Source organism: Trichosurus vulpecula, chromosome 1 (genome assembly GCF_011100635.1).
Source record: "Trichosurus vulpecula isolate mTriVul1 chromosome 1, mTriVul1.pri, whole genome shotgun sequence".
In the NCBI taxonomy this organism is placed as follows: domain Eukaryota; kingdom Metazoa; phylum Chordata; class Mammalia; order Diprotodontia; family Phalangeridae; genus Trichosurus; species Trichosurus vulpecula.
The window spans coordinates 529711390-529724650 of record NC_050573.1 but is presented as its reverse complement, the minus strand read 5'-3'; the positions used below and the strand labels follow the sequence as shown (position 1 = coordinate 529724650).

General features: G+C 40.3%; 1 protein-coding gene across 1 annotated transcript in view; it reads left to right on the top strand.

Moving 5' to 3' along the window:
• Nucleotides 1-217: 217 nt before the first annotated feature.
• The window catches only part of BRAT1 (BRCA1 associated ATM activator 1), a 28704-nt gene continuing 15660 nt past the window's right edge, over nt 218-13261 (top strand). Inside the window, exons 1-4 of the mRNA XM_036741292.1 lie at nt 218-262; nt 1522-1665; nt 2077-2231; nt 9081-9228. Of these exons, the coding sequence (XP_036597187.1) occupies nt 1539-1665; nt 2077-2231; nt 9081-9228 (430 nt within the window). The 5' untranslated portion in view covers nt 218-262; nt 1522-1538. The remainder of the gene's footprint in view (nt 263-1521; nt 1666-2076; nt 2232-9080; nt 9229-13261) is intronic.

Sequence of the window (13261 nt, the reverse complement as noted above, 5' to 3'; positions counted from 1 at the left end):
AGACGGGGGAGTCTGATGAAATGCCTCTCTTTTTGTGTGCCATCTTGCAAAGCCCTGAGCAGGGTCACTACTACCAGAAAGATGAGAGAGATTTTGCTGCGATATATTCCTTAAAAATCCTTGATTCTTTTGCTCAAGTGCGAAGTTTCTTTCGGCCCCGTTCTCCCCCGGCCGCTCTCTGAGGTGGTCTGAGCCGGAGGACCGAGCGCGAGGGAAGGGGCGGGGCGAGGCGGCGCCGACGGAGCGGAGTGTAGCGGAGCTGGTGAGGGGCCCGGGGGTGGGCTGCATTCTCGGAAGGCCGGGTTTCTCTTCCCAGTCTCTATTCTGTCTCCTCACCTTCTCGGGAGCGGTGGGGATGGGGAGCCTGGCTGGGGGAAGTCCTATGGGGCCTCATCCCTGCCCGGCATTGGGGGGGGGGGTGTCTCCCAGCCCCAAACTAGGCGAGGCAGTGGTCGGGAGGAGCCCTAATTGGGGATTTCGGGGTGGCCTCCTCCTCGGCCCGGGGAGCTTTCCCACTCCCTTGCGAAGCCTCCCCGAGCTTGTGAGACCCCCGCCCCCGACCTTCATTCCCCCCCACCGCCCCGGCTCGAGGCCCCCTCCCCCCCATTCAGAGATCTCTTTTTAAGATCTTGGTGGGTCTCGTGCTCGGAGGCAAACGGGCCATCCGTACCCCCATAGCAGTGTGCCCCTGGTCCTTCCATACACTTGATCTTGACACATACCCCGCAAATAATCCCCTTGAAACAGGGACACACATAGAGACATCCACGAAACAGCCTCTGATGGTTAACACTCCGGTGTGGGTGGGGGGAGGGTAGTCTAGGGGGCCTCAGTTTAACCTTCACTTAACTTCCCTGAGCCTCAGTTTCCTTATCTTTAAAATGAAGGGATCGGACCACATGAGCATTTGAGTTTTCTTCCAACCCCTGCTGGAGATCAATGACCCTGTGAAACATACAGCTTGAAATCAGCTTATTCTTTTCTCCCCATATTTCCATCTCCTCCTTCCTCCGAAAAAAAAGAAAAAAAAAACCTGGGGTAAAAGGAAGGACCAACTAAAGGCCTTACAAACTAAATACAGCCCCAGGTCGGCCCATAGTCAGTTTTCTTGATCTGAGACCGAAATTTTGTATGATCCTGAGGAACTACCTCTTTAGGATTTTGAACAAGCAAACATTTATTTAAGAGTACTATGTGCCATGTACTGTACTAGGCCCTCAGGATACAAATACCGAAGCTAGCCGGTCCCTGCCGTAGAGGAGCTATTTTACTAGGGAAAGGAGCAGAGGATACACATTCAGGGCTCAGTAATCCCAGGGCTCTGGCCATTGACTCTGGTTAATGCCTCTCTGGTTCATTACTCAATCTGGCAGTTGCATTTACAGATTACTTGAAGAAATAAGAGATGAGGTAATTCTAGCCAAGTATACCAAATCCTATAACTTGAACATTGGTTTCTGCTGTGACTGTCCTTGGCCTTGAATATTGGGTCTAAGTGTTTTTTTCACATTTCATTAACAGGACCCACTGGATTCACTATGGACATTGAATGTTCACGGCTCCTACCTTCTGTCTGTGCAGTTTTGGTAGACCCAAAGCAGTTTGTAGCTGATGATACCTGTTTGGAAAAACTACTAGACTGGTTTAAGACAGTAACTGAAGCAGGTAATTGTGGTAGTGTTTGCTCCCTGTTTACCCATAGGCTGATGGATGTATTTAGAGAATTATGACATGGTACATGATGACTCAACAGTGCTCCACATGTCTAAATAAATGGATGTGCTGTCCACCATGCTTTACAACAGATTCTAAGGGAGAGAAGGCAAGTTGGATTATGCGGGAATTATTAGGGTTGTTGGTATTTTAAATTCTAATTTTAATTAAGATTCAAGAAGATCTTTAGTTTATGGTAGATGGTTGTTATGAATATGGATAGGCTTTTTAGAAGAGCAAGGATGAACACTTCTTGAGGGAAATGGGTACTTTGATATGGACAGAGGATACAAAATAGTTTCCCTCTCTAAAACGACAGGTAAAGGAAGAGTCATCCTTTTCTGATGCTTGTTTATTCCACAGAGTCTAGTCTGCTGATATTACAGGAGAATCCTTGCCTGACAGAACTGCTCTTTCATGTGCCGAAACTACAGGATGTGAGTTCCAATATCCTCTCCTTTACTCTACGACTTGCAGGAATATTTGCAGCCCATGAAAACAGCTTTCAGTATCTCCAGGTAAGTTTGGTGGTGACCTTGGATGCTGTGGTGGCTTGTAAAATTCAACTTGGCTGATAGGTAGTTGTAGTTACATGGAGTTTTACTAACATGTATACATATCCATACATGTGTACCATATACTTATATATTATACATACACACTTGAATAGATCCATTCTCTCATTTGTGTGGGTACGTCTTCCATTGACACAGATTTCAATCCATCTATTTCTTTTCATTCTATGTAATTCTTGTTCATGTCTATTTGTTTTTCTGTAATTTCTCCAGCAGAGATCCACTAAAACCACTGGTGGCCCACCTCTAATTTTTATATTTCTTTTATTGACTAAAGCAGTATTCTGGCCATTCACTTGAGATATATGCCTTTTCTCATCTCCTACTTGACTAAAGAAGCAGGATGTAGTTTTATAGCTTAAAACTGCACTCAGACTTTTGGAACACCCTAAGTATGTGTATACACATAGCGCACATGTGTATATGCACCCACATATATGTATAGACATGTACACAGTTCAAAGAAGCCTTTATTTGTAACTATTGTTATGTATCTTTTATATTAGAGTGAGACTTTGTGTGACCTTAATCCCCTAGCTGGGTTCAGTATAAATTATCTTGGAGGTATGGTTTAAAACTTGCATCTTCAAAAGTTAATTGACTTTATTTTGTATAAAATTTGTTGTATGGCTAGATGGCCATCTTTGAAGCCAATTTAGTATATGACCCTGGGAAAGTCAGTTAAACTCAGATGAGATGCCAGCCTGTATTAGCAGAGGGAGTTTTCTCTTTGGGAATTCAGTATTCCAATGAAATATTATAACTTGGTCCCTATTCCTATCTCTAGAGAATGGAGAAGTAATTAAAGATTGGTTTATAGGTTACTACATTGGCATCCACAAAATTTTAAGAACAAGAGAAAGATTTCCAATGCCTTATATAGATACTTCATAAATAATTTACAAAAAGACATGACTTGGTTCCTAGATTGATGGTAGATCAGGGAAATACTGTAGGTGTGTAGATTTTTATTAAAGCATTTGACAGAGTCCTTCCTAGGAAAAACATGGAGATGGAAGCTAGATGGTAGTACAGACCAGTATGTAGATTTGGACCTGGGCACATGGCTGTACCCAAAGAGTAGTCATTACTGGTTCCATATCAACATGGAGAGAGTTCTCCAGTGGAGTGTCCTAGGAACCCATGTGTTATTTATTTAATATTCTTACCAGTGAATTAGATAAAAGTATAGATGACATGTTTATCAAGTTTTAGATGACACAAAGCTGGGAGAGAGTGCTGGCTAATAGTGTATAACAGAATCAGCATTCAAAAAGATTTTTAACAGGCCAGAATAGTGGGTCCTATCAAATGGGATGAAATATAGGAATACATGGTAAAGTCTTACATTAGGGTTCTGAAAGTCATTTTTACCAATATAAGGTTGAGAAGTTGTGGTTAGATAGCAGTTCATTTGAAAAGATTTTTAGGGTTTTTGGTGGATTGTAAGCTCAGTATAAATCAGTAATGGTATATGGCAGCTAAGGAATTGAATAAGTCTTAGACTGTATTGAGAGACAGAGTATCCTGTACTAGGGAGATAGTGGATTCTGTTTCGATTAGACCACATCTGGGATATTGTCTTAAGTTCTGGGGGCCACGTTCTAAGAAGGACACCTATAAGTTAGAGATTGATGAGAGTGGGCCATCCAGGATAGTGAAGGGCTTTGAGATATGCCACACGGGAATTAGTTAAAGAGACTAGTGATGTTTAATTTGGAGACAAGAAAGCTTAAGGCGCATATGGTAGCTGTCTCCAAGTATTTGAAAGGATGTAAGTATAAGAGGGATTAGACTTCATGGCCCTAGAGGGTAGAACTGGAAGCAAAGGATGAATACTTCAAAGAGACATATTTATGCTTGATGATAATGGAAAGCTTCTTTACAATTACAGTTACCCAAAAGTGGAATGCTTTTGAAGGTGGTGTGGATCCTTCACCAAAAGTCTTTAAGCAAAACCTGAATGTCATTTTGTTGTTTTTGCGGTAGAGGGAGCTCTTGTTCAGGTATGGGCTGGATTAAATAGGCTCTGAGTCCCTTCCAGGGCTATGATTCTGTGAATGGACACAACAGGGCTGCTAGGCCCTTGAGGGAGTGTGGTTCAGAGGAAAAGGCTTTAGGTTTGGTTTTTGTTTTTGTTTTTTTTTAAATCCTAGGCCAGCCAGTTATTAACTTGTGTGAACTTTGGGCAAGTGAATTCAGTACTAACTTCAGTTTCCTTAAAGAATGTGGAACCTATCCATCTCAGAGATTACAAGGCCAGTTTGTGACCCTTGGTGTGTCATTTCACCTCTGGTGCCTCAAGCTTCAGACTCTGGTTTCTAAAACTACATGTTGGAGAACAGGTGCTGTTCTGACTGGTAGAGAGGATTTCCTCATGTGGAATTCCTTATATCAAGGAAATCACAGCTCTGATTAAATGAGCCCTTTGCTCTTGGAAAACCTCTACCTAGCTATACATCATCATTCCCATTCATGTTTGTAACTCTGTATAAGAATTAAAAATAGTATTAAAATGGAAAATCCCAAGCTCATAAATAGGACTCAGTAATTTGTCTAGCCCTCAAGGCCACAGCTTGAATAAATAGTGCCTTTGGGTGCCTAAAACCTACATGAAAGAGAAAACAAAAGAGTGAGTGACAAGGCAAGAAAAACAGGAAGGGAGAAAAAACATGAGAGAAAAAAAACTTCATAAAGTAGATAGTGGGGAAATGCCTGCCACCAGTAATTGCGACAGAGACTCTACTTAGTTTCTAGTGGCCATTCATAGAAATTATAGTACACAATGAAAATAGGAACCATTATGTTTTCTGGTTATGAAAGTAGCTTTTTAAAAAAATAATTTTTTCCCCAATTATATGTAAAAACAATTTTTAACATTCAGTTTTAGAAATTTTGAGTTCCAAATTCTCTCCTTCCCTATGTCCCTCCCCTCACTCTTCTCTGATAGGGTAAGCAATTTGATGTAGGTAATTCATGTGTAATCATGGAAAACATTTCCATATTAGTCATGTTGTAAAAGAAAATGCAGGCAAAAAAACATGAAAAAATAAAGTGAAAAATAGTGTGCTTCGATTTGCATTCAGACTCCATCAATTATGAGAGTAACTTTAAAAGATATTTAACCCTTGAAAAATAATATTTTTGAATATGATTCACTAAAGGTGAGTTACTGTTGCTGCTCCTTTTTTAAAAAAAACAAATGTAATTTATTGATGCATTTTGCCTTTAAATCACAGTTTCCTTTGTGGAGGATTTCCGGTCTTTCAGAGGGGGCATAGAAAAACAAGCTAAAGCTGAGTGACTTTTGACATGGGACTTTACATTCTGCCTGGTAGCCCTCCCATCCCAACATGCACCATTCTCTGCCATGATGAGGGAAATATTTGTTTTCCAGGACTTTTGCTTGTTGTTCCAGTTACTCAGAGTGTGGCTTCCTTTTAGTGATCTTTCCATTTACATTGTTAGCCACCGAGTATATTGGGTTTTCTTGTTTGTTTTGCTTAATTTCACTCTGTGTTGGCTCACATCTCATGTTTTTTAGAATTTGTCATATTTATCATTTCTTATTGCACAGTAATATTCCATATACCACAGGTTTTCTAGTCATTCACCAATCAGTGAATAACTATCTAGTTTCTAATTCTTTGCTACCACAAAGAATTTTGATATTTCTTGGACCCTTTTTTTCTGTCTTTGACATCCATTTTAAATCCTCTATTTGGCTTTTAAAGCCCTTCATAATTTAACCCCTTCTTACTTTTCCGGTCCTTTTACACCTTTCTCCCTCCATGTACTGCAGCCAGGTGGCCCAGTGAATAGTGCTCTGGATGTAAAGTCAAGGAGACTTGAGTTCAAATGTGGCCGTAAGTGCTTATTTATTAGTTGGGTGACCCTTAGTCACTTAATAGACTCTGTCTGCCTAATTTTCCTCCTCTGTAAAATGGGGATAATAATAGTACCCACCTCCCAGGGTTGTTAAGAGGATAAAATGAGTTAAAATTTGCAGCATAAAGTTCTTTACAAACCTTAAAGTGCCATATAAATGCTATTGTTATTATGAGTATTATTCTGTGATCCAATGACACTGCTTCCCTGCTGTCCCTCATACAAATCCCTCCATCTCCTATCTCCATTCATTGTCATTGGCTGTCCCTCACGCCTGGAATTCTCTCCCTCCTTACCTCTGCCTCCTGGCTCTTCTGAATTCCTGCAAGTCTTATTTCAAATCCTACCTTCTGCGAAAAGCCTTTGCCCAGTTCTTAATGTTAGTGCCTTCCCTCTGACCAGATCTTCAGCTCATCCTGAATGAATCTTGTTTGTATAGTTGTTACATGTTTGGTTATGCATAAATGCCGTAGTCGAATCTGATGAGGTATTCATCTCCCTGTTAGATCACGAGGGGCAAAGAGTGTTTTTGGTTTTGTATGCTTGTCGCGTCTGCCATGCACAGTGCCTGGCGTAGAGTGAGTAAGCATTTGACAAATGTTTGTTGACTTACTGACTTCAATCAATCAGTAAGAATTTATTGAGTATCTACTAAATGTCAGCCATCATGTTGGGCCCCAGAGATATGGGGACAAAAGTGAAAACCTGCCCTCGTGGAGTTAAATTTTATCAGGGGACCAGACGTACGTATATAGGTACATACGAAAGAGATAAAAGGTAATTTGGGGGGAAGGCACTAGCTGATGGGGAGCTCAGGAGGTTGTGTTTGAGCTGTGTCTTGATGGGAACCAGGGATTCTATGAGGTGAATGTTAGGACAGAATATATTCCAGGAACAGAAGATAGCTAGTGCAAAGGCGTATGATGGATGCAGGCCAGAATGGGTCCCTGATGGGCTGGACTGGACAGTTTGTGAAGGAGGCTTCTGAAGTGGAATAAGACTGGGAAGGGAATCTGGGGCTGGGGTGTTAGGAGCTCTGTAACTTTAATGTTGACACTGATTTACTATCTGGGATGCCTTTCAGCATAAATAATGTATTTTCCTTGTTTATGTTCTAAATCTTTGTCTTGTTTTGTCTGATAGCGTGATTACAACTCTTGGTCTTTTAGAAGCACCAAATGGATAATTAACTTTGTTCCCTATTTTTTGTTCTAGTTAAGAAGTCAAGCTAAATCCTCCTTCATATTCTTCAGTTCAGCTTGTTTTGTTTTTCATTTTCAGTGCTTTTTTTCTTAAAAGGATTTCTTTTCCTTATTCTTCATTATTTCTTTTCCCTTTCTATCTACTCTAGATTTTTATTCTTTGATTCATAAGCCGTTATTCTTTCCTTCTTTAGTCTCTTTCTTCCTAATGGAAGTAGGAGGAGGAGGTGGAAGAGGTGTAGGTGTAGTAGTAATAGCTAGCATTCTATACTGCATACTATGTGCCAGGCACTGTGCTAAGCACTTTATGATTATTATTTCTTTAGATCCTCACAACCCACCCTGGGAGGTGTGGGCTATTACTATCTCCTATCAGATAAAATATAAACTCCTCAGTCTTGCACTCAGGGCCCTCTACATTTCCTTCAATGTACCACTTCAGTTTTATTTCTTGTAGTTCCTTTTATGTGCTTAGGCTTCAACCAAACTGGATAACTCACTCTTCCCCTTTCTCATTGTGCCCTCTCCTACCTCTTTGCAGCATACTTACTGTTCCCCATCTTCATTTATTGACATCCTTCCCTGCCTTCGAGGTCCAGATTAGGTGTCACTTTTGTATGGAGTGTACCCTGCTGTCTTTCCCCCAAATTAGAAATGTTCTCTTATACCTTGAAGTCTCTTAGGTCCCTCTATTTGACTCTATTTCCTATATACCTAGCAATTTTAAAACATGTTGTAGTCATTACATACATATTTCATCCCTCTGCTTTTTTTATAAGTTCTTTGAGAGTAAGGATTGTATCCTTTTTCGTCTTTGTATCCCCAGTATCAGAAAAAAGCGGTTAGTAAATGTTTGTTGTATTGAATCAGGACGTAGGGACTGAAAGTTGAAGGTTAGCGAGCACAGCGAGTCAGAAGATAACTAGTTAAGGAGGAGAGGAAGAGAGAATTCTGTCTGGGGTGATTCAGTGAAGGCTTCATGAAATAGCAACATTTTGAGCTGGTGCATAAAAAATAGGCAATATTTCATTGGGGAGCAGCTTGAGCAAAGGCACGGGGACAGGTAAGCACAAATCGTGTGGGAAATGGAAAGGAGTGCAGCTTTGCTGAAATGTCAGGCTTATGTAAGGATGTCATAGGAGATAAGGCTGTCAAGGCAGGTCTGATTATGGAAGGTTTTGAATTCCAGGCTTAGGGCTTTATACTTGTCCTTTAGGCAATGGGGATCCATTGAAAGTTTTGAGTCGGCTTGACATTACAGTTGTACTTTAGGAAAGTTAATTAGGTAATAGTTTCTTTGTGGATATGGTAGTCCGAAGTGTTTCTTCTCCAAAAACTTGCCTTCCTCTCTTAAAGAGAACACTAATGAGGCTGCTTTAACTAAGACTTTATGGGAGAGAAAAACTGCTGCCTTGAACAAGTGGACATAAATATGTATTTTTGCTCAGACATATGGAAAACTAGAGTGATTTTCTCAGTGGCAGGCACCTGTATTAAAACATCTGAATCACAATATCTAGAAAAAGCTCTCAGATTGGATTTAAGCAGCAAGATGTTAAGATACCATAATGAGACATTGTGTTGGAAACATTTTGCAAACCTTAAAATGTTATGTAAATGTCAGCTATTACTCCCTCAACTAACATGTAGGAAATGTTAACTGGCAGGTCCTCACGTTTCTGCTTCTTTTTTGTTGAGTCAGCAGGGGGAGGTGTTGCTCAGCCTTTTCAGTGAAGCAGGGCCCCTCAGCAGGCCTGCCTGGGAGGATCCCTCTGTGCGCAGCGGCTGGATCCAGGGTGTGGGCAGCATGGTACAGCATGAAAGCGCCGTGCAGTTCCTGTGTGACTGTGGTGAGTACCAAAGCCTCTATCTTCCCAGGAAGCAGCTCTGAGGCCCTTTACCATTGGCTGCCTGTAGTTGTAGACAAAGTGGGCAGGTGGCATGAGAGTGCTGGGAGTTTCTCATGGCCCCATTCTCAGTTCAAAGAAAGCCTGTTCTGATAGCTGTAATTTCACCATTAGACATTTGTCCTTACAGGCAAAAATATGGCCTTTTGGTAATATATAGAAACCTCAGCTTTTAATATCTTAGTATGGATTAGTATGTCATAGCCTTTCTAGGATAGATATCTTAGAGCACCTTTCTTCAGGAGTCAAATGTGCATTGGCTTGAGGGGAATGAGAGAAGGAAGAGAAATTCCATGTAGGGCACTGCATGGTGAAGCCTTAACAGGCAGGTGCCAGGTTCCTGGGTAGTGGCAGAAGTGCCAAGAGATTATGCAAGAAACCGAAAGGTACCTAGCCCTGGGCTTGCTAGTGGGTTTTAGAAATGCCTGTTAAATTAATCTTAGTATAGTCAGTTCTGTTGTAGTTCGGCATGTATTCCCAACTGGCATGAGGGGCACAAAATTGAAAAACTTCAGTGACATAGAAATACATATTAAATGATTAAGAAGTACTTAAATACTATAATAAGTAGTAGTGGCCTCAGGTTAGCAAAGTCTTGGGCAAAACACCAGTCTTCTGGACTTCATAGCCAGAGTCTGGGCAGAACGTGTGTGTGAGGAAGTGTTTGAACCAGCCCTCGGCCCTCTTATGCCCACAGCTTCTATCGCACCAGAAGATATCCAGTAAATATGACACATTAAAAAATATCTGAAGTTTGCTTGTGGAAGTGGGCCCTGGAAGGGTTGCAACTTTTGAGTTATTGTTAAGTGGTGCAGTTTCCTACATTCTCCCTGTTTCTTGAGAAAGAAATTATGCACAAGCAAAATGAAATTCAAGTTAGGCTCAGAATGTTCCTTAATATATCAATTGCATTGGAACAAATTCAAGTTTTCAAAACAAGTGTTGTAGCAGAACTGACTGTAGTTCCACTAAAGAATTATTATGTGAACCTTTAGAAGCAGAGAAATAATAATCCACTCACGTAATCTGGCTTAGTAGGGAAATTTCTCAGTCTTTTAAATATTAAATTATAAGAGCTTAGACTCCGAAAAGATTGCAAGCTAAGCTATCCAGGCAACTTGGGACGGTGTTAAGTCCACTTCCATACCTCTACGTTAATTTTTTTTTTCACTGAAAAGAATGACCCTCCACAAAAGTCCTGTTCATATTTCCCTGTTGTGTGGAAATTATTCCACATTCTTGAAGGCTATGCCAGTGATGTCTATAGTAAGGACCCAGTGCCCAACTGTGTCTGTTTTACTAGAGGTCCAGCTAAGTGCAGAGAGTTTCATCTCCAGGAGGCTGGTCACTTACTGATGAATTCTTTGGCTACAGCTATCTACGAAACCAAGAAAAATCCCTAGTGGCCCTCACTCCCGCACACTTATGCTTCTGCAGTGACTGTGGCAGTGGTTGAAGGGGAAGGGGGGAGCAGATGGTACTAAGAATCATGTAGGTTTTAGAATGTCTGTAAACATTAATCTAACTGTTGGCCCTCTAATCTTTGTCTAACAAGAGTGGAGAAACTGAATTATATCACTATTGACATTATTATTACAAATAAGCCTAAAGACTTTACAGAAGGATGGCTTTATAGGTTCTCCTTGGAATTGGGTGCATTGTTTATCCAAAGACAGTGAAGATATCCCATTTTCTGGGATGCTTCGTCATCTTGCCTGAGTGAACATCAGCAAAAAGATCATCGGCAACAGAACTGAATCTTATCTGCTGACATACACTGCAGAAGATGCAGTATTCTACAGAGATTTTCATATATGAACTTTATTTACTTTAATATTTGGTGACTTCAGTGCAAAAATGGGCGTGGAGGATTGATACAGGAGAGGCCAAAGACTTGTAGGCCACACAGAAGGTTGTCCCTACATATAAATACTTGAAAACATTTTTAAAATTAAGAACTTAACTATCAATGGAAATAATATATTTTTCTTATGAACTTAATAACCGTCAAAGAAACATGAAAAATCTTGTCGTACATCCCTAGCCTTTGACAAGACAGAACTGAAAGTATGAATAAGCAAAGAAAATGCTTTTTCTGTGTCATCTTCTAGGCCTTCCTAGAGTCCTACTACTTTTGGCTTTGTTTTTCTTCCTCTCTTAAAGAAGAGAATCAGAATTAACAGAAAAGTGAAATGACTTTATCTTAACAGATAGGAAACAACTGTTACTGATGAGACAGACATTTTTGAATTACCTGATTGTATACAATCACCTGATTTGTATACATATCAGGCTGTTAGATCAAGGATTAAAGTCTACACCGAATTTGAAGAAAGGATAAAGACGAGAAGATATACTGTGTAAATAAAACAGTTCCATCCTGACCTATTTTGACGAGTTATTATATGTTTAAAAAAATGGAAAATAAATAAAGGATCAGACATAACACAGGGTATCACCATTTCCTACAGAAATTCAAGTGATGTAAAGCAGTTACTACCCCAAGTAGACCAAAAAAGGAAAGAAATCATCCCAGTTAGCAAATGCTTTGTCCTCTTTTCAAGCAGTGAGATGTAGCAGCCGAGCCCAATGTAGTTTTAGAGAATAAGTTCACTTGTAAGATCTCTTGGAGGGGGCAAGTAGAAGATCATGGGCAATGTTGCCTCATAGAACAGTAGGAAATAGTAGAGGCAAAAAATGAGTTTGCAGAAGATTTGGCGTGGGATTCAGTTCAGCCAGATTACCCTGAGTATTTCAAAAAGAAACTGAAAGGAGCACATCTGACAGAGAGTGAAGCAAAAAAAGGTATCACCAGTTCTGTAACACCTGTTTTCTTCATCAGTGATAGTGGAGCCACCACATTTTGATTTTAACACCTTAATCCCTAATGTGTCACATGCATAAGTAGAAAAGGGAGGTCAGCCAGCCTCTATTAAGCACTTTCAAGCCTAAGCATTGGAGATACAAGGTAAGGTAGAAACAGACACTGGTCTCTCAAGGAACTTATGGACTAGATGGAGGAAACAACATGTAAACAAATATGTACAAACAAACTTAAACAGGGTAAATTGGACATAAAGTTCAGAGGGAAGGTACTAGCATTAAAGGGGATCAAGGAAAGCAACTTGCAGAAGGTTGGATTTTAATTGAGGCTTGAAAGGGAAGCCAGGAGGCAGAGATGAGGAGGGAGAGAATTCCAGGCATGTGGGTCAGCCAGAGAAAATGCACAGATTCAGGAGACAGAGTGTCTTGTGTGAAGACCAGCAAAGAAGCCAGTGTCCCTGGATTGCAGAATGTGGCAGGTGGGATGGAGGGCAGAGTAAGGGATAAGAAGATGAATTATAGGAGGAGGGCAGGTTACAAAGGCCTTTAAAAGCCAAAAAGGCAATAAAGAACCACTGGAGTTTATTGTTTATAGGCGGGTGACATGGTCAGACCTGTACTTTAGTAAGATCATTTTTTTTTAGTGTCACAAACGCAAAAAAGTACACAAATAGCATAGGCAAGGATCATTTTAATCCTACATTTTCCTGGGGTGACATCCATTGCTGGCCAAACAAGAACTGCAAATGCATCTGCGCAGATCCTCAACACTGAGTATCTTGACACCAAGTTTACAAGTTGACACAGCGATACCCAGCCATTGTTCACCAATAGAACACATACACCACACATGCTAAATGGGTTTCCTGAATGTTTGCTTCTTAAAACAGTTAGTTGGGTATCTGTTTAATGAAATGCATACTTAATAGAAGTCTATTTTCTTAATTTACATTCTTACTATATATTACTTTCAAGATCTTAATTATAAAAAGGCCAGTACACTCAGGATTTCAATTTGCATGGGAAAAAAAAATACAATCAGCATTTTTTTCATGGGTGCTAAATTTAATAGCAACCTAAAAGATAACATTTTTTTTTCCAGTTGCAATGCCTGGCTTAGGGCCTTTATAAAAACAGTATAAATTTGTGGTTT